The sequence below is a fragment of the Daucus carota genome, chromosome 5 (genome assembly GCF_001625215.2).
Source record: "Daucus carota subsp. sativus chromosome 5, DH1 v3.0, whole genome shotgun sequence".
In the NCBI taxonomy this organism is placed as follows: domain Eukaryota; kingdom Viridiplantae; phylum Streptophyta; class Magnoliopsida; order Apiales; family Apiaceae; genus Daucus; species Daucus carota.
In genome coordinates this window covers 30,077,194-30,103,119 of record NC_030385.2, presented here as the reverse complement: position 1 = coordinate 30,103,119, position 25,926 = coordinate 30,077,194, and the positions used below count along the sequence as shown (strand labels likewise).

The 25,926-nt window shown below is 34.8% G+C and overlaps 3 protein-coding genes and 1 long non-coding RNA gene across 5 annotated transcripts; 2 read left to right on the top strand and 2 right to left on the bottom strand.

The window, feature by feature from the left end:
- The first annotated feature begins 623 nt into the window (after positions 1 to 623).
- LOC108220177 (uncharacterized) lies at positions 624 to 3,136 on the top strand. The gene is made up of 4 exons (XR_010291855.1): positions 624 to 894; positions 1,436 to 1,493; positions 2,226 to 2,360; positions 2,785 to 3,136. It is a non-coding gene; the product is annotated as an uncharacterized LOC108220177 (long non-coding RNA).
- A 3,697-nt stretch (positions 3,137 to 6,833) lies between these two features.
- LOC108219932 (temperature-induced lipocalin-1) lies at positions 6,834 to 8,276 on the top strand. Its single transcript, XM_017393530.2, has 2 exons — positions 6,834 to 7,338; positions 7,764 to 8,276. The coding sequence occupies exons 1-2, from the start codon at positions 6,964 to 6,966 to the stop codon at positions 7,947 to 7,949; spliced, it is 561 nt and encodes a 186-aa protein (XP_017249019.1). The 5' UTR covers positions 6,834 to 6,963; the 3' UTR covers positions 7,950 to 8,276.
- A 933-nt stretch (positions 8,277 to 9,209) lies between these two features.
- On the bottom strand, positions 9,210 to 15,475 carry LOC108224125 (VAMP-like protein YKT61). The gene is made up of 6 exons (XM_017398689.2): positions 15,066 to 15,475; positions 13,671 to 13,768; positions 13,407 to 13,511; positions 13,183 to 13,248; positions 11,239 to 11,325; positions 9,210 to 9,425 (listed from the first exon to the last, which is right to left on the bottom strand). Exons 1-6 carry the CDS (start codon positions 15,256 to 15,258, stop codon positions 9,375 to 9,377), a joined length of 600 nt encoding a protein of 199 aa, XP_017254178.1. The 5' UTR covers positions 15,259 to 15,475; the 3' UTR covers positions 9,210 to 9,374.
- A 953-nt stretch (positions 15,476 to 16,428) lies between these two features.
- LOC108219991 (jasmonate-induced oxygenase 4) lies at positions 16,429 to 20,352 on the bottom strand. 2 transcript variants are annotated; one of them, XM_017393609.1, is made up of 3 exons: positions 19,741 to 20,352; positions 18,047 to 18,368; positions 16,429 to 17,173 (listed from the first exon to the last, which is right to left on the bottom strand). In XM_017393609.1, the coding sequence occupies exons 1-3, from the start codon at positions 20,217 to 20,219 to the stop codon at positions 16,949 to 16,951; spliced, it is 1,026 nt and encodes a 341-aa protein (XP_017249098.1). In that variant the 5' UTR covers positions 20,220 to 20,352; the 3' UTR covers positions 16,429 to 16,948. The 2 variants fall into 2 exon arrangements, with proteins under 2 accessions (XP_017249098.1, XP_063950437.1); XM_064094367.1 differs by lacking the exon at positions 16,429 to 17,173 and adding an exon at positions 17,197 to 17,499 and having other exon boundaries at positions 19,741 to 20,314.
- Between the last annotated feature and the right edge of the window lie 5,574 nt (positions 20,353 to 25,926).

Sequence of the window (25,926 nt, the reverse complement as noted above, 5' to 3'; positions counted from 1 at the left end):
GATCCAACCGTACGGATGTTATCGTAACATGTTAATATTGATTAATATAAATTTTGAAAAATATGTCTTTTATTTGGTGTGTGGATTTTGTAGTCAAATGCGGTCAAACTACTTAGCCTATAATCGAATACTTACCCGAAACATGAAATTGTTTTTTTTTTAAATTATTTTGAATGATCCAACCGTACGGATGTTATTGTAACATGATAATATTGATTAAAAAATTTTTTTAAAAAATTTAGCTTTTTATTTGGTGTGTGAATTTTGTAGTCAAATGTGGTCAAATTGCTTAGTCTTTAATCGAATACTTACCTGAAACATAAATTATGTTTTTTAAAAATTATTTTAGACAATCCAACCATACAATTGTTATTGTAACTTGATTTTTAATTAAATACGGTAAAATTACTTAAACTTTATTGAAATATTAAAAGAAGGCTTTTTATTTTAATGTATAATATATAATAAATTACATTATGTGCTTATTTTATTTAATATAACATATTACGAAATCTAATAATTTTAAATGTACATATAAATATTATTTTAAGATGATTCTGATTTATTAAAAATATGAAAATAATAATTAAATACTTTCTTTGCGTGAAAAGATGAGCGGCAAAATTCCCACCAAAAATATAATTCACTCCCTCCTACTCTCTCTCTCTCTCACCTCTCTACTATGACCTGCCTCTCCGCTCTCACCTCTCCCGTCTCTACTCTAACATCTCTACTCTGCGTTTTCACATCTAACTAAATATTCGTTCATGGATTTTCTACTAATTGTTACTAAGTTGAACTATTGCCATCTAATTTTATTATTTCTACTAATTGGGTTTAATGTCTTTGTTTTGCAGGTGATTAGGGTTTTTCAATTGGGGCTTTCAATCTAAGGTAAATCGTGTCACTGTGCTTCCAATTTTAATTGATGTTGATTTGATTTACATTCAGGTATTCTTTGTATATTATTTTGATTTTGTTTTATGTGGAGAGAGATAGTAATAGAGACTCAAACATTCAGTATGAGAGAAGAATAGAGAGCGAGAGAGAGATGGTAACAGGGAGGGAAAGAGAGTGTGGGCTATAGCGAAGGAGAGAACTGAGAAATGGAGAGAAGAAAGAATAGAAAAATTGAGAGATGGACAGAGGAAAAAAGAGTTATAAAGATAGAAAAAGAGTTAATTGGGTCTGAATTTCTTGTTTGAAACCAGATTGTTAATTTAAGATTGGTTTCTAGATGTAAAAGTCAGATTCCATACAATATGGTGTTAACATGAGAGCTGACCAACTGACTCTTTGGTTTTATATTAGTTATAAATGTGAACCAGTTTGAGTTTTTCTTTGTGACTTATAATTTTTCGAACCGACTTATTTGCTTCAAAAGTATAGTATTCATTGTGTTGAGTTCTTACTTACCAAGCTTCTAACGATCCAGTGTATAGTAGCTACAGATCAGCTATGGAGTCTACCAGCCAAGCCAAGAAGATTCTCTGGTAATTATCTGCTGATTACCATTTAAATTCATTAAAAATGATTTTTCTTGTAATGCATCTTCATTTACATGTGTACTAAAGACATGTGATATAAATGTGTGGATTGTCCATTATCTGCTGATTACCATTTGCTTCCACATGCACTATTTGAATCATTGTTTGGAAAACTCAATGCATATTTACAGTTGGGTTTTGCTATATGGGAGCCGCCTAATGGTCCTTACAGTTGGGTTTTGCTGCATGCACTTTTTCTCTGTTATTTCTTTAGTTAGAGGATTCTCTTGAGTAAATGGATGACACTCAATATGTGCTTGAAATCAAGAGACTAGTGAATGACGGTCAAAGTAGTGATCTTATTAAGTTCACACTCTGGATTCTAAGCTTCGAGATTTTTACACAATTTTTTCAGACATGTGACCTGACTTTTTATGAGCTCTCTTTTATATAGTTTTGTGTGCTCAAACATATGAACTTGTAAGAACTTCACATTGTTATAGGACTTGAGATTTTAGTGAGTCTACCTTTTATATATATTCAGTATATAGAACTTCAGTCTAATTCTTTACTTATTTGATTATTTTATTTCTATCATTTATCATTCATTATGTCCAGTTGAGTTAAATAATAAGGTATGTATTGTCTTTTTAATAAGGCTGTGCATTGAGGTAATCGACTTGCACTTTTAGAATGACTAAGTATTACTAATCATATGATCGAATTATTATATTGCAGTTTGTCAGTAAAAAGAAACTCAATTTGACTGTAATTGTTGACAAAGATGGCTTTACCTCTAATAATCAGATCGAAAGTAGAAAGGCGACTGAGTTCACCAAGACAACCATAGACAATGCAAATTACTCCGACCAAGTAAGTCATTTAAGTTGACTATATTTTCATTATAATCTTAATTTCTGTGACAGAGGACTTTAAATGTAGACTATTTTCAGTCCTTAAATCTTGGCAGTATTGCATTTTTTTTAGAGCTCTGTACTATTAGGACATTGGCAGTAAGAGATGAATGTTTTTTTTTTTTTTTTATGATTTTGAATCTGTTGAAATGTAACTATTTGCATAAGTGAATATTAGTTTTAAGTCAGAAGGTTGAGACAAGAATGATAAGTCTATTTTCAGATATCATGTAGCCATGCATTTTCAAATAAACACTATATTATGCTTTGCATTTTTATCCATGGCAGACAACTGCATTAAAATGGCATTGAACACCTTGCATTATGGTTTTATTTGATTTTTAGTTATCTTGCCCGATAATCCATTATCTTTTATATTTCAGACAAGAGAAGTTGAGGAATAATGCTGAAAATATATCAGGTCAATCTGTACAGAGGCTACCTGTTCAGTCTGGACAACGGTTACTAGCTCAATCCGGACATTGGTTACCTGCTCAATGTGGACGTCAAATACAAGCTCAATCTTAGCATCATCTGCAATCTGGACGTGTTTCCGCTCAATCTGGAGATTATTATACATTTGTTCTTGCTATTTCTTTATATTCTTTAAATATCTTATAATGTACGGTCCTTGGAAACATTATATTTGTGGTGTTTATACTGGAAATAATTAAAATTCTATTGGTAAAGTGCTGGGAATTTGGTAATAAAATGGTTGGCAAAGTGTTGGTAACATGTCTGTTAGCACTTCTTTTACTAAATGTACTAACATAATTTCGTTTGCAATTCTGTTACCAAATGTACCAACAGAATTTTTGTTACTAAATATACCAACAAAATTTCGTTGTGAAAATGTTACTAACAATACTAACCAAATATTCCGTTGGCATGTTCGTTGTAACATTCTTATTGTAAAAACTCAGAAATCTATTATTAGTGTGTCGGTATTCCGTTAGTAAATTTAGTAACGAATTTGTTCCGTTAGCATGAACTTCCCAACGGGCTATATGCCAACACTAGGGGTGTGCACGGGTCGGTTCGGCTCGGTTTTTAGCTAAAACCGTTACCGAACCGTACATGTCGGTTCGGTTCGGTTTCTACCTTAAAACCGTTACCGAACCGTTTCAAACAGTTTTTTTCGGTTCGGTTAACCGTCGGGTTGGTTACGGTTTTTTTCGGTTTCTTATAATAAAAAATATTATACAAATTTAATAATCAACTCAAAAAAGAAAATTAATAAAAAATAAGGTATAATCACTAATTAAATATTATTCATTAGTATGTATTTTCCAAAATAAATAAGAAAGAAAATATTTAATATATAAATACTTATTAATATAATCGAAATGAAGTAGATGAGCACTATTACGGTATGTAAAAATGATCCAGAAATGTAAAGTATGAATCAGCCCAGTGTTTTTTTTTTAAGAAAATGAACTTGCATTACTTAGAAATTATCAGAATTCAGTACAAGGCTTAGTTACACAATATCTCTTTACGGAAATGATGTTAATTACTAACTACTCTAGTACTCTCTCTACTTAAATATAACAAACTACTGTAACTTGATGACTTGTAACTATAGTTGAGGTGGATAGTTTCTTGCTTAGCAGATAATATACCAATAATACCAACGTAATAATTTATTTTATATAAAATATATAATATATAATAAATTATATAATATTATATAAGCGGTTCGGTTTTTCGGTTCGGTTTTAGGTGTAAAACCGTAACCGTCAGTTTGGTCAACCGTCGGTTCGGTTGAGCTACGGTTTTTTTCGGTTTTTGTCGGTTTCGGTTTTTTCCGGTGTGGTTTTTCGGTTTTTCGGCTCGGTTTCGGTTTTTCGGTTTTTTTTGCTCACCCCTAGCCAACACATTGTTTTCATCATCATTCCGTTGGCAAGGTGATTTACCAACGGAAATCCCTATTCTGCCAACGGAATTTCTGTCATTAAAAATGAATTTTCTTGTAGTGATTTGAGCTGGTGATGACATGGAGTATAGGGGTTGCTTTTTCATCCCTCAAATAAAGGGTTGAACTTTCTCTCACCTAAAATTAATAGGGGATAGGGAATTGCGTTGAGTTCTTTTTGTTCTCAATCCTCAAATCTTGTCCATGTAGATCATATATAGGTAAGAAATGGGTGCATTGGAGTTGCTCTTAGCATTTTCAATTTTTTATAAGTATTTCTGACTTTTTATATAAACTGATCAAGAAAAATAGAAGTTCATTTTTTATCAAAAGAAACCATAAGTACCACTCCTTCCTTCTTATTTTAATGGTCCATTTGCACCGATCACATGTATTAATAAATATTAATGTGATAAGTTGTTATCATTATTATGTATTGGTTATACAAAATACAACTAATTTTTCATTCCTTTCATTCATTTTGTTAAAAGTCAACATGTTTGCATCATAAATCGTAAAAATTATGAGATTAATAAATGTTAACATTGAAATTTATATAATATTGTACTCCCTCCATCCCAAATTAGATGGCCCCGTTGACTTTGAGCACACAATTTAAGGTTCATTGACCGCATAGATACGTGACTTATTTTTAAAATTTTATTTTTGCAAATAAAAATTGAAATATGAAAATTTTATTTATAAAAGAAAAAATAAATTTCGGAAATAGACGGTTAATCTACCTAAAGTTACGTGCCCAAAGTCAACGTGGACATCTAATGGGATGGAGGTAGTGCTACTGTTAGACATAAAGAAAGAGTACTTTTGTTGAAGTGAGGATGAGAGATGAGGGAGTAAGCCCAAACAGCCACGGTATCTTTCGGCCTGTTTAACGTAAGCCAGGTTGGTTTAAGACTTTTGCTGAGCCTATTGGGTTCATTGGAGGCGGGCTTGGCTTTTGAGGCTTCAGTGTCGGCCTTTTATATGTGGTACCACTAATTACATGATGTTGCTATCCGAGATCGCAGACATAATAATTTTTTATTGTAAACGATAAAAATAACTAAATAACTTCTAAAATTTAAGTCGTATTATTATGATGCAAGGCTAAAATGGAGATAAAATATTACTCTGTAGGACTACTCAAGGGTGGTGAATAAAAAATCGAATTCAAACCGAACCCGATAAAAACCGACAATAAGCGAGCCGAACTAAAAACGAAAATATTAAAACAATCTGACCATTTTAATGGATGCGGTCCCGATTTTAAGTGAAAATCGAAACGAAATAAATCGAACCGACCGATTATAAAACATATAGGTATAATTGTTAGAGTGAATAAATTATAAATAAATATTTTAGTTACTATAAACATGGGTTCATTAAGCTAATTTATATAATAAGTTACGACAAAAAACATATTATATAGTTAAGTTTTTGTTTATATCATCATTCGTTGTATACAATTGAACATGATAAATAGATCCTTGTTCAAGCGATTGTTTAAATTTCAAAATTTCTCTTCGATCATTAATTTAGTTAACTAATTTATTTATTAAATTAGAAGTATGAGCTGTTTGGACAAGTTTAAAAAAGAGATTATTTGCTTAAAGTAAAAAAGTGGATTAGAAATAAGAAATAAATAAGTTAATCAAGTGTTTGAAAAGAAGTCGAAACTGTGAGAGAAAAGATAACATTCTCATATTCTTAAAAGTATTTCTGCGTATTTACACAAAAAGGTCAAAAAAGTAAAACTCAGAAGTAAAAGCAACTTCTGTTAAACAAACAGGCGCTATATTTCTTAATTTTATTTTTTTTACGGTTCTAAAACCGAAACCGCACCGATTGAAACCGAACCGGGTTTTAAAACCGGAATCGGTGGTTTGATTGCAATTGCGGTTTTCAATTTTGAAACCGAAGATCTTCAATTTCGCCAAAAAAATCGAACTGAACCGAGGTTTAAGAGAATCTCCAATAGTCTCTTAGGTGACTCCTATATATAATATAAAATATTAAGCTCCTAGGAAGTTAGTACATCACTAAGAGTTTGAACTCCAATAATGCTCTCTATACACACTCCTAACATCATATTTTATTATTATTTAAACTCCACTATGACAAAAGTTCAAAGTCACATGGGTGAGAGTGTATACTTTATTATAAAATACAAGTTAAGAGTCATATAGTGGCTCTTAAAAGAGAGGAGAGAGAAGGGGCTCCTAGTGTTTTTAGGAGCCACTAGGAGTCTATTGGAGCTCCATTTTTTCTTATCCTTCTTATTTTTGGTTTTAAGAGCCAATTTAAGAAGCTATTGGAGATACTCTAACCCCGCTACTAATCTTAGTAATTTACGAGATCAGCAGGGAGCACGCAATTCCGGAAGGATCTAGACACATCATCCATCATACATAACGGTAACGTTATCGGAGTCGATATCCAAATATGTGGTCCTCGCTTCCCCACGCCTCTATCCAAACACGACCTTATCAAAACCCAACAAAACACCTTCCTTACTTTACAAGTAAAATTAATAAAAAAAACACAGCACCGCCCCAAAAATCTTACATCCTCGTAAACCCTCAAACCCCTTCTGTCTATATATACACACAACCCAAACTACACACACAAAATCAACAAAAACACACAAATGGCTACAAAGAAAGGCATGCAAACAGTGAAGGGCCTCGACTTAAAAAGATACATGGGCAGGTGGTACGAGATTGCTTCATTTCCATCGAGATTTCAGCCCAAGAACGGTGCAAATACGAGGGCTACATACACTCTAAGAGATGACGGCATTGTGAATGTGTTGAATGAGACGTGGAGTGATGGTAAGAGAGGGTTTATTGAAGGAAGTGCTTATAAGGCTGATCCCAACAGTGATGAAGCTAAGCTTAAAGTCAAGTTCTGGGTTCCTCCTTTCTTGCCTATCTTTCCTGTTGTGGGTGATTATTGGGTTCTTCATATTGATGAGGACTATCAGTATGCTTTGATTGGTCAGCCTTCATTGAAATATCTCTGGGTATGTTTTTATGTTTAATTATTAATTATTAATTACTCCATATTTTTGTAATTAATTTTTCTGTTAGTTTTTAATGCTGTCTGTTGATTTTATTGACTATGTTTATATATGGTCCATTGGTTCGAACTTTTATTTTATCATTTATGGGTTGGTTTATATAATTATTTTTTCTGTTAATCAATTAAACTGTCAAGGGATTTGAACTGTATGTAGTGTTGAATAATTTGTCCATTATCCATAGAAGAAATAAATTTTTTGAGTTATGATCCAGTTTGACAATATTATTTAGTGTCAAATTAGAGATGCCTATGGGCTGTTGCTATCATATTGTAGGGTATTGTTGGATCGTAGATATTATTGAGATGGGATGGTATTGTTTGCATTTGTGGTTGAGGGGGATGTGCATTAAAAGATTTTATTCGCAGATATTGTGCAGGCAGCCCCATTTGGATGAAGGGATATACAATATGCTAGTGGAGAAAGCTAAAGAAGAAGGGTATGATGTGAGCAAACTTCATAAAACAGCTCACACTGATCCTCCACCGGAGAGTCAAGTAGCTCCGGATGATACCAAAGGGATTTGGTGGTTCAAGTCTCTTCTCGGTAAATAGAATGAGACTGCCAGAGGGGTTTGATTGTCTTGAGCGTGAAGTTCAAAATAAAAGCTACAGTTCTTCTAGCTGCCTGTCAGTTTCTCGTAAATTTTGAATAGCTTTGTTCGGTTTAAGTACTAAGGATTTATGTTCTATACTTGTAACTTGTAAGGCTTGTTCTTGTCTGTTGTTTATTTAAAACTTAAGTTTATGTATGTACATTACTGAGTGAACTCATGTTTGGTTTTTTCCATGCCTGTCTGGCTTTGTCAAGTTAGCAGTGACATGTTCATTGCAAGGTACTATGGAGGATGTGGCTGTATAAGTATCTTGTGTTCTTGTTTACCTCAGGCCTTGGTCGATAATTAGTGTAGCATACCGAGTAACCGAGAGAATGCTTCAGGCCTTGGTCGATTATCATTTATTAATGTAGCATACTGAGAGAAGGCTTGAAATTCTATTTAGCTTCTTGTGCACTGCTGGTTGAAGTTTTGATTTGTGATCAGGACTGTGTCTGAAACATATAAATTCACCCTGTGTTTGAAACATACATTCACCCCCAGTTGGAAACACGGGCCTTCACTGATTTCATTGTAAAAAGCTTTCACTGATTTCATTGTAAAAAGTTTAACTGCATCGCTAAAGTTTGAGAACTAAATGTGAAAAAGACACCTCCAAATTCCAAAATAGTTGCATCATCAATAGATCAAAAATGAAGTGAGTTGATGTACTCTGACCAGAAACTGAGAGGGGGTGGAATTATCGAGAAAGGTCGCGATTCCTTCAAGTAATGCTAAAAATGTCAAAGTTGTGAAACATGATCCGAAATTCACTTACTAAATATCCAATATTTTGGTTCTTCTGAAAAAACATTACATAGTAATATTTAGGTCTCAAAATCGAACTTCACTTATTTATATCGAATAATCTAATATTTTGATTCTTATGAAAAAACATTACATAATTATATTCAGATCTAAAAGTCACTGCAAAACGTAACACAACATTATTTCATGTAACACGATTTGGTCTTTTAGAGTGTTCATTTGGCAGACTTGACAGATAACTGACTCTTATTAAAAACGGTGCAAAATTTGCATGCATCTTCTGTTGTGTTTACTCTGCTCTGGGCAATCAGATTCAGATGTATTGGTGTATCTTGAGTAAAGATTTCCCCTTGTAGTGAAAATTGCAACAATTGGTAAATAGATGACACTGAACTGCCTGCTGACCGGAACAATGCAATCAATAGTAAACATACAGATACTAAAACAAACCTCAGAAAACATAGTCCATAATACTAGTATTCTGCTGTCAAATCTCCCAAGCAAAGGAACTCTTGGACTTGTATCAAATTTATAACATGATATATAAACAATGATTACGTGGAAGGATCATCCATCACAAACGAAAGTATATAAGATACACGTGGTTGCAAAGCTTTTACAGTATTGTACAGCATTGATTGGTTTTCTTGGCCTGCTTGTAGAACATCTGAAGAGAGAGACCACACAGACCACATATCAGAAAAGAAATGCCAATTATAAAAAAGGAAAAAGAAAGAACGAGAATTCTAATTAGAGGGTCGTTAAGTAGATGGAATATTCATCCCATGACATAAACAAAGGCATGTTCCGCTCAAACAGTTTATGAGAAATATTAAGATATGTATATAACAAGTTCTAATTTTGTTTACAGTAATCTAATCTTAGATATATTAAGAATATATATGTATTTTACATATTAAATCAAGCTCAGACCCTAAGCTTTCAGTAATATTTAGTATTGTTATTTCGAGTTTACAATCCGTACTTAAAGCATATCACTCTCTGTTGAGCCTATATTTGACTTTCATAAAATGAATCATCGAGCTCAAGCTTGAGTTCGAACTTCTCAGTCGTGCTCGAGACTAACAGTGTTCGTCAACAGTCAGCTCGACTTGATTACACATTTATATATGTTATCCAATGTGGAGTAGCTATATTGGCCTTTATATATAATTTTAAGTTACACACAGCAACAAAATTTGAATTGAATGATAAGGCAAGGGTGACAAGGATGAGACTAGATAATCACTCAGCCTTTGAAAACAGATAAAGAATAGTGGAAGCTGCATAGTAAGTACACTAGAACTCGGTGAATCCAATCATTGTTAAATAGCTGTTAGCCTGTTATATGTATCAGACCCAAAAGAATGCAAATTAGTTCCAATTCCTGGACATGGTCAGAGGCTAGAAGTTAAGAGGATGGTATGAAATCCAATAGTACTTGACAAAGAGTTGACCTTTCTTATGGTTTCTATACATACTACTCTATGTCACAAACTAACCTACCTTGGTTTACTCTCTCATGGTCATATTATGACATTTAAATATGGATGATGACATGGGTTATTTAAAAACTCGTAAATGACTTGGTCTGGCAGCAGAAAGGTTTGGGAGCTGCAGCAGTGGTTATTTCAGCTCAAAGTACTCTATATCCATGGATCAAGTCTCAAAACAAAGTGTTGGTACCAGCTCTGATATTTTCTCTTCCAGATGATAGCTATGGAAGGTGGATCAGACCTCCGCTTAAAGCCATAAACAATAAATGTGGATGCAGCTCTTTTCAAAGACACTGGACAGTTTAGTTTTGGCCGCATGGCGAAGGAATGATAGGTGCAGTGGTGTAGGCTTAACCAGTTGTCTTGTGGGCGAAGTGTCTCCTGAGATGGCTGAGGCAATTGGCTTGTTTGAAGCCTTGAGTTGGATTAAGAAATAAACCTTGGGATCAAGTGGTACTTAAAAGTTAAAACTCATAGTCTTACAGTGGTGCAAGCTATTAGAGTCATCTTAAAATGGCCTCATATTTTAGGAGTGTGCTTGACAAATGTAAGAGATTATATGATTCATTAAAGGGTGCTTTATTGCTATATGTTGGACGATCTGCAAATAATTCAGCTCATGGCCTTGCCGGAGTTCCCTATGATGATCAGCTGATCGTGTGTTTGGAAGTAAGGGCATACCTCCTGAGTTTAGAATTTTAATCTTGGATGAAGCTGAGTACTAATGACAGTTTATCTTCCATTCAATATAAAAATGGATGTAAGGACTGTAAGTAATATTGCTGGTAGGTACGGTATGTGAAGACAAACTAGGGCATGTTCAATGTCAAAAATATATGTACATGTACATCTAAAGACATTTGCAGCTTTAAAGAGTTACTATTCCAATTTCCAAATGCATGACAGAATCTATTATATACAACAATTCTTCTTATGCATAGAAAATTGTTATAATATCTAATCTCATAATCTGGTTTGACATACCTGGGAAGCTGCACTAAGATCTGAGCTTTTCTCAACTAAACTGTCCAGCTTCTCTCCTCGAGCAAGAACACTGTCAATGGTCTTGTGCTGTAGCAAATAATATCATTATTAAATATCTACAAGAGATACAATAAGACGAAGTAAAAACAAGTGAATATATCTACAACTCCGTGATATAGATGTTACAGATTTGCCATTTATAGAGTAATTTTGCATTTCATAGAATGTCTTTTGATTATTTAAAATAAAATTAAAAGCCAAATTAACCACCAAGATGAACAAAAAAGGATTTTGTCACAAATCATATATGCAATTACAGCAATCTGTGGAGCAGCACCGTGTCCCTTCAAGGCTTATTTACCTACATATTCAACCTGGAATGCCGGATCTAGGTTGTTTCTGCGAGTAGTTTTGTAGCTTCCACACTAGGAAGCATGAGTGCGGGTGCGGGGGGTGCGTAGTACTAAGATACGAAAATTCGGCAAATCTAAAATCATGGGGATTCAGGTGCAGTGGTAGTTTGCATATGTATTAATATATCAAATATATATGTAGTATATATATTTCAAGAGTTTCATTTATATAAAACTAAATAGTCAGTTAATTAAGTTCATTATCTCTGGCAAAAAAAAAAAGTTCATTATCCTCATTAATATGTGTCATTATTACTTTTAACGTGTCTAATCGATTACGATTTCATGTATCTACATTATTTTCTCTCACTTGTGGGTAAGAGAAGAATCCATAAGTATAGGCTGCACACTGCGGCAGGTAAGTGGAAAATCCCTGATTTCTAGCTTCCACATATGGCCACAATTTTTATATATTTTTTAAACAAACACTATCACAGCAGATTTATTTGATGATTACATAGATAGGTAATTTTAAATAACAAAGAAGTAACATGCTATTAATAATCAGGTCAGATTTCGTCTAACATACTTTCTGAAGGATACCAAAGACCCAAGTGAGCTGTTTCTGTAGGCTTTCTGCCACAAAAAGTACTTTGAGTCGCTATCTATTGAATTTGCAACTTTAGGTTGGGATTTTGCATGATAAGACTGTGAATCACTGTTTTCAATCATCTTTCAAGTATATTTTGGCATGACAAGGGACAAAAACCAAAAAACCAGCCAATCCATATATTTGATTAACTTGATACAATATTAAAATTTCATATATGGCTATAAATTTCTAATCCCATTTTACGACTATAATATGGCCGCTATATGTAAAGAACCATATTTGGACAGCTGAATTTTGCCTATTTTCTTCTAATCAAGTATTTTAACTGGAAGGAGTGTAATTGGAGGGAATGGAATAGAAATTTGAACAACTTTGCTGGAGAAATATCTGTGATTGTCAGTACTTTATCAATTTCATTACTACCAATTTAATTCAGAGTTCAAAGACACCAATGATGGTGAAAACTCCACTACTCCCTGCACATTTTTTCACAATCCTCATATTGTTCTTCGGCACTAGTTGCTAACTTGAAACAGAGACCTGGACTCTACTCCAGCTAAAACAGAAATAAAAAAGGAAGGAAGAAGGCTTATAGAAGAAATAAAAGTAATCACCAAAGCCCAAAGGTCTAATACTCTGCTGTGGTCGCCACTCTCAATAGACAGAGACCCTTTTCAAAGTGAAAACAAACTTCAATACAAGTTGATACGCTTATGCAGAGTTACAGTATTCATTACTGGTCACTAGTTTACTTTGGGATCTTTCAAGGTATATTCCATTTAATCTTTCAGGTGGATGTGCATGCATACGAAATAGAAACATAAATGTGAACCATTCAAATTATTCATTCAGTGTGAAGTATTTCATGATGCCAGTGTCACATAATAGATAAATATAACAATATTGCCACAAGGAGAGACTTGACCAAGTAGGAAGTTATAGTAAAAGGAACATATGCAGTAACAAACTACAACTTACAAGTATAATTTTTGTTTCATCCAGTTCTCTTTGAATTTTCAGCAGCTTGTCAGCCTCGGCAGGGTCCTAAATACATCAAAGGGAACGAATAAAAAGATTAATTCAAATCTTCAAGCAGTGCAACTTTTGATAAAATTCAAAGTACTAGCAAGGACAATGCTGGAGAATCTTAGCACTATGATTTTAAATATATATTTCCTATCTGAAAGAAACTGGATAATTACCTGAAATTTGGTCAAAGCTTCATTCAGATAGGGCCACGGTTGTGCATTATCTGCTTGCACAGTTCGCCAGGACTCTCCAAAATTCTTCTGGTACTCATCTATTAGCTGACATATTTTATATATAATCAGGGCATAGATTTCTGTTTTCTCATAAAGTCATATGCTTATCATTTCCAGACACAACCAAACACAAAAATTAACATATGCAAACTAATTGTGCATTATAAAATAATCAGTACACAGAAGTTACATAAACATACATACCTGATTCAGCAAAGAAAATGCACTACGGACTGGGTAATGATCATCCATGAATCCCAAGACACAGAGACCATTTCTATTATAAGCATGCACCTTGTACTCTGTCAATCAACATTAAGATAAGACATAATTAGGCCTATAAGTTCATATTCCACATCTAAAAATGCCAAAATTCCTTGCACGGCTTTCTAAGTATCAATTTATGACACAAAATATGCATTCAACACCAAGCTCCATGATCCGGTAAAGGGAAAAATTAATTTATATATATGTAAGAACAAATTATTTTTTAGTGATTTGGTTTTATATAAGAATATATTAGTAGAATAATAATGGGTTTGTTTTCTTTTGTACAGTATTTTACTTGTTCTCCAAGTTGACTTAATTTCTAGATTTTAAGAAATATATTTAAACAATGGTAATCTTTACTACTGGGGAGATTATGGATACTATGAATTGACTATAATTGAATAAATCTAAGGATTAATTTGCGATTTGCAACTCAAACAGTTGGCTTGGACAATAGGTTTTCTCCCTATGGTTTCAAAAGCCAAAACTGACTCGCATGTTTGAAGGAGTTCTTCAATGGGTCAACAGTTGGCCGAGCCAGAAGCACAATCTACAGAGGGAATCATCTCAAATCAACAGATTATGTCTTTTCAGGTAGATTTTAATCCTGCAATACTCAAAGCTCAAATTTCAAGACTTGATTAACTACTTTTTGATTCTTAAAGGTGAAAAAGCAATTTTATCCACAAGGTTGTGTCTGCCGAGCCGCGATCGATAGATATGAGAAAGTAAAGAAACAAGAAGACCGATAATATGAAAAATATGCAAGGGCCAATACATATCACTCAAACCTTTTCAACATTTTGGGCACCACAATTCTTAAAACCAAAAGAAATGTGTAGGACCTGCGGGTTAATGGTAAGGAGATTGTTTACCCTCTCTTCTGATGTTCCAACTCTTCTAAAACATGAAGGGGTAAATGTTAATGATTTGGAGATCGTTCAAGCGGAGCACCAAAACCATAGCCAGTGTCTGGGAGTTGTACTGAATTTATTCATAGGTATCCACAGTTTCAAGAGCTTCTTATGTTAAGATAATTCAAACTCAGAACCCCAAGGTCCGACACTAGTTTACGGACTTGGCACAACTTAAAAGAGCATCGACTTTAATTCAACTCCACTAGAACCTACAAACCTAGCAGATTAGAAAAATTCAGGAAAAATTAACTACATCAAAATCCTCAGGCCTTTTTCATACTCCTATTGACTACAATCAAGCCTTTTCGATAATCAACTCCGTCTCCGAATCACAGATCCAATTAAAAAATATTAAAAAAAACACTAAAGAATTGAAAATGAAAAAGACAAAATTAAGAAAGACGTTATGTACCTTCGTGTTGAACAGACTGGCGTTGATTGGGAGGAGTGCGACTAGCGACGGTGCGACCGACGAAGACGATGAACTCCTTGATGCTGGAGCGCTGAAAGTAACCGAAGTGGCTCACATCGGTGGCGTTGGCTAAGATCACTGGATCCGAACCCGACTGGTCGCATCGAAGTACCAGTAACGCCGTTATCTTCATCGCTGTTTGTGTTTATGTATTTAACAACAAGAGAAGATGAGAATCAAGAGAACGCTATTCAATTCAATTTGTTTGCTTTATACGATCACTGAGTTGCGTTGGTTTACAGTAGTATAAAAGTTGGGTTATTATTCTTTGGTTGTGCGTTTGAAGATTATGCTGTCTGTCTGTACAACTTTGAAACTTCCGCGTGGACAACTCACGCCTCACGCGCCTCGCTTATTTTACTTCGGCTACAATTTTATTTATTTTACTAGATGTTTTACTCATTTTTTATTATCCGCGTGGGAAGATTAGTAAGTATATATTACACTGCATACCTGATTTGAGGAAGGAGAAAACCATTAAAAATAAATAATCTTGGAGCAACAGGAAGAGATATTTGTAAAAAAATCTCGATTTCTCAGCACTTCTTATTCTCCTTTCGATTTTTCTTGTCTTTAAAACAGACGCAGAAAAAGAAATTAATAACATCATATGTTTTTTTAGTTTAATTGCTTTTATTATCGTCCATTTAAACAATCATATTAGTTTTGATAGCTTCATGCTTCCATGGCTTATTTTGAACTGTTAGCTTCTTGCACCGATTTACTTTGGTTTTCGCAATTTTACTTCATAAATATATATATAATCATTTTAAAAGTTAATTTGTAACTTTTTATTTATATTATTAATTTAATACCTAATAAGTTGTAAATATTAATATATTTATCATACAAGATAGATTAAAAATAATTGTTCACTCTTAAATAATTTCTACTTTATAATAATAAATATAACCTAAGCCAAACAGTCCCGAAATAGGAATTAATATATTTCATCAAATATAATTATTACTCCTCCGTCCCTCCCATTTCTTATCGAATGGGTTGGGCACAGAGGTTAAGGAATATGTATAAAGTAATGGAAAAGAGAAGGAAAAGTGGGTGAAGTGGTGGGACCCATTGATTTTTAATGTATAAAAAGAAGATAGTGGAGTAAAAGTAGTGTGCAAAGGAAAGAAAAGTGGAGAAGTGATGAGACCCATTGACTATTTTTGGTAAGTTTTGAAATGTAAAGAATTGGGTGGGACACCCCAAAAAGGAAAGTGTAAAGAAATGGGTGTGGACGGAGGGAGTATAATTTTCCATTTGGATATACGTATATATGAATATTAGTTGCAATAAGAAGGAATCTTAATATGCTTGTATATCAGTTGAAATAAGACAAAATAGAGTACAAGCTATCATCACATGCTTTATTTACATAAAGTCCTAGTCCAACTTGAAAGAAAAAGGATAGAGGGTTATATATGAACAAAACCAGGCATATAACCATTAACCAGTGTGAGCAGGCAAAACAATAGATGATCTTCTGTGTCTAGTTGATTTCAGATTCTTCTGGTCAGATTTGGAGTTCTTTTAGCAACTCCCTTGGTATTGGTCGCTCCTATAGTGGATGTGCTGGCTGATTTGCTTCCACACCAGCAGATTCTTACTCCCCTTTGCTTAAAGTCCACAACAAATATGTAAACACTGACAGAATACAAATCCTATAAATACAATGAACAAGCTGGTTTACGTTGCTATATATTCTTTGGTGATGCCACTTCAACTAGATCACAAAGCATAGATATTGAAAGCACCAACTGATAAAAAGATATGGAGTTCAGATTTAAAAGTCTGTAACCACGACGATAGACAATTTTTTACTAAATCTGAAGGGCATCAATGTTTCTTTTCCCATCTGGCCCCTTTGTATACCACAACGAAACATAATCACCATAGAGCACTTGTTTGTATCGAGGAGGATGAATAACTGGGGAGATTGTCTTCGTCTTTGCAGGGTCATGGAATGTAGCAACTGAAAGGCGGGCCCTGTTGGCATTGGTGATGGCACGATGTATGGCACTTCTATATTGGCCATTTGTTATAACCTGCACAAAGGAGCCAATAGGGCCAAACATAGGAAAGAGAATCTAATTAATCATTTTGCTCTTGTGATTGATAACATGTTTCTTGATTACAATTTCATGTAATTTACACAAACAGATATATACATATACACATTGTAGTTCAATAACACAATTACTTCATCTCCTAAAAAGAAGAGTGCTGTTTTTCTCTGCATGTCTTCCACCCTACACTTTATAGTTTGCAGTAATTGGGTCGGTGTACTACAAAGTGTGTATAGGAAACAACAGAAACAAATGCATCTTCACTTTTCAAGGTCTGCAAACGGCATATAAGAAAGGAGCAAAATCTGTTCAAACAATGGTCATCTCTAAGGTCAGTGAAATTGTACAGACATTGCATGTCATGCTAGAAAGTAGAAACCAAGAACTTCCATACGGTGCAGGAAACAGGACAGCAACGTGAGACCTTGCTGATAATCAAAATATAACTAAATGGAACAGAATATGTTCTAACAGCAAAGCGGAAATGACAGACATAAAAATTGATGTATCATAAAAGGTGAACTGAAAGATCCCGGAAAGAAAAATTCAGGTAGCAACCAAGAAAATTTCCTTCTTTTTGCAAAGTCCCTTTTTATATGGATTCTTCTCTTTAATAAAATATAAAACTTGATAAACTTTTGAAGACCAGTAAGTAAAAACCTCATTACAACATTCAATTTACTTGATGTACTAGAACTCTAGAAGATATACATAATCTCAACAACAACAATTCAAAATGATCGTTAACTCCTACAATTCCGAAGCATTCGCAATTCAAAAACAAAGATAATCTAGCATAGCAGTTAAACCATACAAAATACAACATTGTAAGTAAGTTATATGAAGTGGTACCTCAGTTTGGTCAGCCAATATTACAACAATGGCATCAGATACAGGATGTACAGTTACCCATTCACCATCCTTCAACACCTGAAGACCTCCAACATCATCTTGGATGAGCAGGGTGATGGCACCCATGTCGGAATGAGATTGAAGACCAAGAGCAAGCTCTGGCTGCGGGCAAGGCGGGTAATAACTCACAGTTATATTCTGGTAAAATTCCCCTGCAGCCTCTTCTATGCAAGATGAAGGCAAGCCCAGACTTTCAGAAATCAAACACAAAAGCTTTTGTGCTAGGGCATGCATGTGATCACTATACTCTGCTACAACTTCCCTGTATAATGACTTTGTTAGTTTTGTTTAAACGTTTCATTTTTGCCTAACGTCAGCTAATTGTTCATTAAATATTAAAATAACGCCATTCTCTTTATTATAATGAGCCTGACCAGAGTAAAAAGCAATCACTCCACCAAAAAACTATCCACTACATATAATACTAAAATCGCATCACATAAAGGAATCCAGTGACATTATAGAAAACACAGAATAGCAATAACAGGATATGATTGCTTTTTATTTTTAATTCAATTAGAATAGTGAGTCGATTCCTAGACCATTTGTGATGAATGAACTTGTTAGTCAAAAAGCTTAAAGAAATTACCGATGCCATTATTAATCCTCAACAAACTGAGCAGTAATATATCATTGTTGTTCCATTTGCAGTGAGTTTTAGCACATAATTATCAATACAGACCTCTTCCTGGTATATGATCAGCACGAGGAGTTTCTTAACTTAAATTACAAACAAATATTATGTTACATATAAAGAGAATAGTAAGTCGATTCCTAGACCATTTGTGATGAATGAACTAGGTTAATCACAAAGCTTAAAGAAATTACCCATGCCATTATTAATCCTCTACAAATTGAGCATTAATATATCATTATTGTTCCATTTGCAGTGGGTTTTAGCACTTATCAATACAGACCTCTTCCTGGTATATGATCAGCACGAGGAGTTTCTTAACTTAAATTAGGATCAAATATTATGTTACATATAGAGAGAATAGTGATTCGATTCCTAGACCATTTGTGATGAATGAACTTGGTTATTCAAAAAGCTTATAAAGAAATTACCCATGCCATTATTAATCCTCTATGAATTGAGCATTAACATATCAGTGTTGTTCCATTTGCAGTGGGTTTTAGCATATAATTATCAATACAGACCGCTTCCTCGGTAAATGATCAGCACAAGTTTCTTAACTTAAATTAGGAACAAATATTATGTTACTACATATACAGATATCACTACATATTATAATAATATCACATCACATAAAGGAATCCAGTGACACTATAGAAAACACAGAATAGCAATAACTGGATATGATTGCTTTATATATTTAATTCAATTAGAATAGTGAGGCGATTCCTAGACCATTTGCGATGAATGAACTTCGTTATTCAAAAAGCTTAAAGAAAGTACCCATGCCATTATCAATCCTCTTCGAATTGAGCATTAACATATCATTTTTGTTCCATTTGTAGTGGGTTTTAAGCATGTAATTATCAATATACACCTCTTCCTCAGAGTTATGTGATCAGCACGAGCTTCCTTGCTTAAATTAGGAACAAAAATTATCTCACATATAAAGATATCTAAAAAGTAATAACCATAATTATATACGACTCGACATAGCTACCTATAGTTAGAAGGAGAGTCAGGCCACTTGGATGGATTCCTCCGAGAAACGGGCATTGTATGATGATCAAAATAATCTCTCCAATCCAAAACGGTGTCGTTAGATTCAACCAGCATCCGGCTTCCATATCCTTCAGAGGCAGGCAAATTAGGATCACAAGAATACTTCATCTTTTCCTCAAGTTCCTTATCTTCAAAAAATGATCGCCCGTTGTTTCGCATATCACTCAGCAAATTTACCGGAACGCCATGATCGATGACGTGAAAGGCGCCCCAGTCTCGGCAGGCCTCGCCGATTTCACGGCGGAGGGCGGCGGAGTCACGGTGGCTGCTGAGGGAGATTGACGGGAGGGTGATCTGAGAGGTATGGGGGTCGGGTCGGGTCTCGGGTGGTTGGATGTATTGAGAGGGGATCCGTGAGGCTTTGGTGATTTGGGATAGGGTTTGGACTCTTACCGGCTCGCCGGCGGCAACTTCCATATCGATCGTTTTTATCTTAATGATTCCCGGTTCAAGTGAGGTGAGTTACTGAATCTGTTTATACCAGCTCTATCCAACAACAAACAGAGAAATGGTATACCCGCTTATCCGCATTTTATATAAAAATATTGTCCGACCCGTTCGTTTAAATTTCCCTAATCCGATTTTTCAGATATGGATCCGACAAATAAATAAAAAAATAAGATTTTATTGCATGAGAAACCCTTAGCTAACATCCAATGCATGCCTGTAAAAAATTTATAATAATATTACACATCACTTATTATTATATTAAAATGATAAATTTTATTTATAATAATTTAATATTAATAAAATATTATTTTTAAATTATAACTTACCAATATAACCAATACCATTAATTAAGCAAAATTTCTTACAGTTTTAGCAAATTTTACATGATATCCTACATATCCAATTTAACCGACCATTATAATTTTACATAATATCCTATATGTCCAATTTAACCGACCATTGTAGCCAACTCCAATGGAGAACTCTGTTAGTTTAAATATTTTATATTACTGCACTGCTCTAAGATCATGTAATTTGTATTTTAACATATAAAATTTTCAGTTCTTCTATATTTTTATTATGCAATTAATACTTTTTTATCTAGTTTTTTTTTTTGTCAGGAATACATTTTTATCTAGTTAATGTGTTTTTTTTTTGGCTAGTTATCTAGTTAATGTTATGTATATTAGAACAATCATATTACTAATCGTACTATCTATGCTCGTGTAATTTACAATAAAATAAACTATCTTTTTCTCAGAAAATTCTCTCTGTATCAGCCAAGGATCAGAACATATTTGTTAATCGATCTCGCAAGTCAGATATTTATAACAAAGTACAGTAATAACTACGATCACTTTCTACTCGGCCTGTAAATTAAAGATATTCTCCTAGCAAATTATAATTTGCCTTGTCATTTTGTAAACATGTTTACCAGCTGTGAGTTGCATCTCGAAACGCAATCCTGATAAGATTACAACCTGAAGCACTCTTCCAAAGCTCAGACGTAAATACACAATATCCTAGTCACAAAGACCTCCTAAGCCTTGTTTTTAGGAGTAACCTGGGCAGCAAAAACACAAGTTGATCATATATACCCATAACTTTAAGGCATCAACATATTGTAGTTTTCTCTCTGCAGCAGATTGACCCGAGAGAATTTTTATTAATAAATCAAATAGATTTTGCAATTTCATCAAATTCACAGTAAGACAGCCTTCCAAACAAAAAAATAAAAAATAAATAATGAATCCATTTATACACCATATATTCCAAAGCTTCCAAATAAATTTTGGATTCACCCTAAGATCCGACGTGTTGCCATAAACCATAAGAGAGTTCCAGCAGTATTCTCCAAAACTGACAGTTGTAACTTATACAAGGCTAGCATGTTGCAAAATTACTTCAAGAGGGTTCGTCATGTTCACTTCCACACAGAAACTGAGATAAAAATTATGGTGATGGAAGTTGTTCACTTTCACACAGAAATGAAATGGTTAGCCTGGCTGCTATCATAACTTCAACGGTCTGGAAAGCTTATCGGTTCATGAGGTGCAGTTGGAATAAACATGTTGAGACAATAATTTTATCAGTATAACCTATCCCGAAACAGAAAAGTTAAAAAATATATGCATGATTGTTCTTGAACACAATGCTCTACAGACTGTAACAGAAGAGCTTTATTTTTCAACTGGTAGGCGAGCTGTGAGATTAAAATTCCAGCTTCAAGGCCTGAAGTGTCCACATCAAATTCGTTAGCAATTAGTTGTCAATTTGTGTGGTCGAGCTAGAGCAGATCTGTTAGCTTGAGTTAGTTCATGACTTGTACTTATAGCTTTGTATTCAGTTGTCAAAGTTGATTAAAATTGCCTTATTTGGTCGTGTATAGTGTATATAAAAAGTCTATCCTAATGCAATTGGTTGTAACGTTGCATCTTTGCCCTTCGATTCAGTGTACTATGCTATGAAGCTTCATCCGACATGTATCACAAAGTATGGTGAAGCTACTATTATGGAGGATCTGTTGTAGAGAACATGATGAAAGAAGAGAACTAAACTGTTTGTATTGAATAAACTTGTCCTTATCTGTACATAGCCTTCTGTATATATAGACTCCTATAGAACGATCTAGAAAACATTACACACACCAGCTGTATCTATTATTTTGTAACTAACTCTCCACCACGTGGAGCTACTACTTCCACTTCTTTCTTGCTGACGTCCTCACTGCTACTTGCACCTATATCAGTAACATCCCCCCTCAAGTTGGCATTTTGAAACTTGTTACAAATGCCCAACTTGGACAGCAGTTGTGTAATGGTATGCGAAGGAAGCGCTTTGGTAAAGATGTCTGCAGGTTGCATATTAGATGCAACATAAGCTGTGTCAATAACTCCAAGCTGTAGTTTTTCACGAACCACATGATAGGGGTGTACACGGTTCGGGTTGGGCGGGTTAAAGGAATTTAACGACCCAACCCAAATTAATCGGGTTTTTAAATTCTCAACCCAAACCATAAAAATTAAATTCATAACCCAAACCAATTTGTATTACTTCGGTTCGGATCGGTTCGGATCGGTTTGATCGGGTTATGAAATATAAAATAATTTCTTTTTCATGATCTAGCAAAACCAAATTTCGACACATCAAAAGATAAAACTTTAACTGAATGTAGTATTCAAAATGAGTTCAGCACTATAACATCTTAAAAAACATGCACTACTGACCAAAACAACTAAAGCTCGATACCAAATTAAGCTCGATACCAGAAACTTCAGAATTACAACAATAAATTTAAAAATTAAGTTGAACAGAAAAAATTAGTAAAGCACAACAAATCAACAATTAGCAAAGCACAACAAATCAATAAATTAGTTAAATGGACTATGCTAACATATTATGGGTTACTAGGGTGGGGTTTATATGTAAATTAATATTTTTTAATCGGGTTGGGTTGGATCGGTTAAAAAAAACCGAAACCCGTGTCCAACCCAATTAAATCGGGTTACTCATTTTTTAATCCAATTATCAATCGGGTCAAAAAAGTTCGGATTGGTTCGGGTGAAATATGGTCGGTTTGGGTTGGTTCGGTCGGTTTCACCGACCCGTGTACACCCCTACCACATGACATGCAATATCAATGTGCTTAGTGCGTTCGTGGAAAACAGGATTTGAGGCAACATAAGCTGTAGATTTGCTATCACAAAGCATCGTGACAGGCGTGAGCTTGTAAAAACCAAACGCAGCAAAAATATGAAGCAACCATGTGATTTCATTGCATGTTGCTGCCATACACCGGTATTCAGACTCAGCTGAAGACTGAGATACAGTCTGCTGTTTTTTACACTTCCATGAGATCAATGAATCTCCAAATTTGATAGCATATCCAGTGAGAGATAGCCTTGATTCTTGACACCCCCCCCCCCCCAGTCAGAATCACAGTAAGCAGTAAGGCAGGGCTTACTTTGAGCTGGCATGAATAAGCCTTGACCCAAAGTACCTTTCACATATCGAACAACTTTATAGGCTGCTGTAAGATGATCACTTCTTGGTTGAGCCAGATGTTGAGAAAGCACCTGAACTGGATAAGATAGATCAGGTCGAGTAACTGTAAGATAGAGTAAACGCCCTACCAACCTGCGATACAGGCTAGCATTCTGACTTGATAATACAGCACTGTTATTGCAGTTAAGATCATGATTCTGTTGCAACGGGACTTTGGAAGGTTTGGCTCCAAGAAGTCCTGTATCAGTTAAGATGTCTAGTGTATACTTGCGTTGATGCAAGTAAATACCATCTGTGGACCGAGCCACCTCAATACCTAAGAAGTATTTGTGTGCACCTAAGTCTTTAACTTTGAACTTGGTGCTTAAGTACTGAATCACACCTTGAATATTGTCTGGACTTGTGCCAGTGACAAGTATGTCATCAACGTACACCAACACTGCTACAAATTTGTTGCCACTGTATATGGTGAACAAGCTATTATCAGCATGGCATTGAGTGAATCCCCTTTCTTTCAGAGCATTGGCAAATTTCGTGAACCAACATCGAGGCGCCTGACGCAATCCATAGATGGATTTACGCAATTTGCAAACAATATTTGACCAATCTGCAATGTTAGATATTGCTGCTTGAGACGACAATTCTGCAAAGCCAGGAGGAAGTCTCATGTAGACACATTCATTTAAGTCCCCGTGTAAGAACGCATTGGTAATGTCTAACTGAGAAATCTTCCAGTTTTGTGACGCAGCAATGGCAATCAGAGTGCGCACAGTGGTCATCTTGGCCACTGGAGCAAATGTTTCAAAATAATCAAGGCCATGAGTTTGTGTAAACCCCTTGGCCACAAGACGTGCCTTAAACCTTTCAACAGCACCAGATGGTTTGTACTTGATTTTGAACAACCACTTGCAATCAACAATATGCTGATTTTCAGGTTTTGTCACTAGTTCCCAGGTATTGTTGCTCTCAAGGGCATGCAATTCTGTTTTCATGGCTTGCATCCAGTTTGCATCTGAGGATGCTTGCTTAAATGTGTAGGGAACAGGATCGACAGCAGTTGCACACAAGTACTTTTGATATACTGGAGTAAACTTATCAAGTGATATGTATTGCTGAATAGGGTAAGTACAGCTAGCAGAGAGAGCCATACCTGTTAAGGAAGGATATGGAGTAGAGATGGTAGTGTGAGCAGAAGGCAGACCTGTATAGTCTTTAAACTTGGATGGCATTTGCCTAGTCCTTGTAGGTCTGGGCTGAGCAACAGAGTTTTGTGGACACATAGTAGCAGTAGTAGATGTAGTAGGATTAGTAGTTGACTGTGCATTGGTATCATGTATGGTAGGAGGGTTCCCAACATCAGGTACCACACAAAGTGGAGTATCAGGAAAGATGTAGGAAGATGACTGAGTAGACTCAGATGGGGAAACAGACATCTGTTGAAATGGAAAAACATTTTCCACAAACGAGATGTCACGAGTGATGTAACATTTCTTAGAGATTAAATCCATAACCCTGTAGCCCTTCTTATGAAAGGAATATCCCAAGAAAACACACTTGAGTGCTTTCGGTGCAAACTTGTCCTGGGGAGGAGCTAAGTTTGAAATATAGCACAGACAGCCAAAGACCTTAAGTAGCTCATAGAAGGGCTTGGACTTAAACAACAATTCATGTGGTGATTTGTAATCTAAACTTTGTGCAGGTAGGAGGTTGATCAAGTGAACAGCAGTCAGTATACAATCACCCCAGAATGATATAGGTAAATGAGCTTGGAATCTTAAGGCTCTAGCAACATTCAACAGGTGTTGCTGCTTCCTTTCAGCAACCCCATTCTGCTGAGGGGTATAAGCACATGACATTTGATGGACAATACCAAGAGACAACAAATGTGTGGATAAATCTTGATTGACAAACTCTGTGCCGTTGTCAGTTCGAATAGTTTTAACAGACTTTTCGAATTGCTTGTAAGCATAAGCAATAAAGTTTTTGATCAAGTTGGACACTTGGGATTTTTCAGATAAAAGAAAGACCCATGTACATCTGGAAAAGTCATCTACTATAGTAAGAAAGCTGTTACAATTTCCATGAGTTGTACGTTTGTAGGGACCCCATACATCACAGTGTATTAGTTCAAACCTATCAGTACTAGAGGTTTGACTAGTTGCAAAAGGAA

What these genes read in the sequence shown, in the direction of transcription:
- LOC108219932 (XM_017393530.2), top strand. Translation starts at nt 6,964, where the DNA reads ATGGCTACAAAGAAAGGCATGCAAACAGTGAAGGGCCTCGACTTAAAA. An exon ending in CTTCATTGAAATATCTCTGG is followed by an intron (nt 7,339 to 7,763) that starts GTATGTTTTTAT and finishes TTTTATTCGCAG; the next exon opens with ATATTGTGCAGGCAGCCCCA.
- LOC108224125 (XM_017398689.2), bottom strand. Translation starts at nt 15,258, where the DNA reads ATGAAGATAACGGCGTTACTGGTACTTCGATGCGACCAGTCGGGTTCG. An exon ending in CCAGTCTGTTCAACACGAAG is followed by an intron (nt 13,769 to 15,065) that starts GTACATAACGTC and finishes GTTGATTGACAG; the next exon opens with AGTACAAGGTGCATGCTTAT. An exon ending in CATTTTCTTTGCTGAATCAG is followed by an intron (nt 13,512 to 13,670) that starts GTATGTATGTTT and finishes AAAATATGTCAG; the next exon opens with CTAATAGATGAGTACCAGAA.
- LOC108219991 (XM_017393609.1), bottom strand. Translation starts at nt 20,219, where the DNA reads ATGGAAGTTGCCGCCGGCGAGCCGGTAAGAGTCCAAACCCTATCCCAA. An exon ending in GACTCTCCTTCTAACTATAG is followed by an intron (nt 18,369 to 19,740) that starts GTAGCTATGTCG and finishes GTCATTATACAG; the next exon opens with GGAAGTTGTAGCAGAGTATA. An exon ending in TATTGGCTGACCAAACTGAG is followed by an intron (nt 17,174 to 18,046) that starts GTACCACTTCAT and finishes TCCTTTGTGCAG; the next exon opens with GTTATAACAAATGGCCAATA.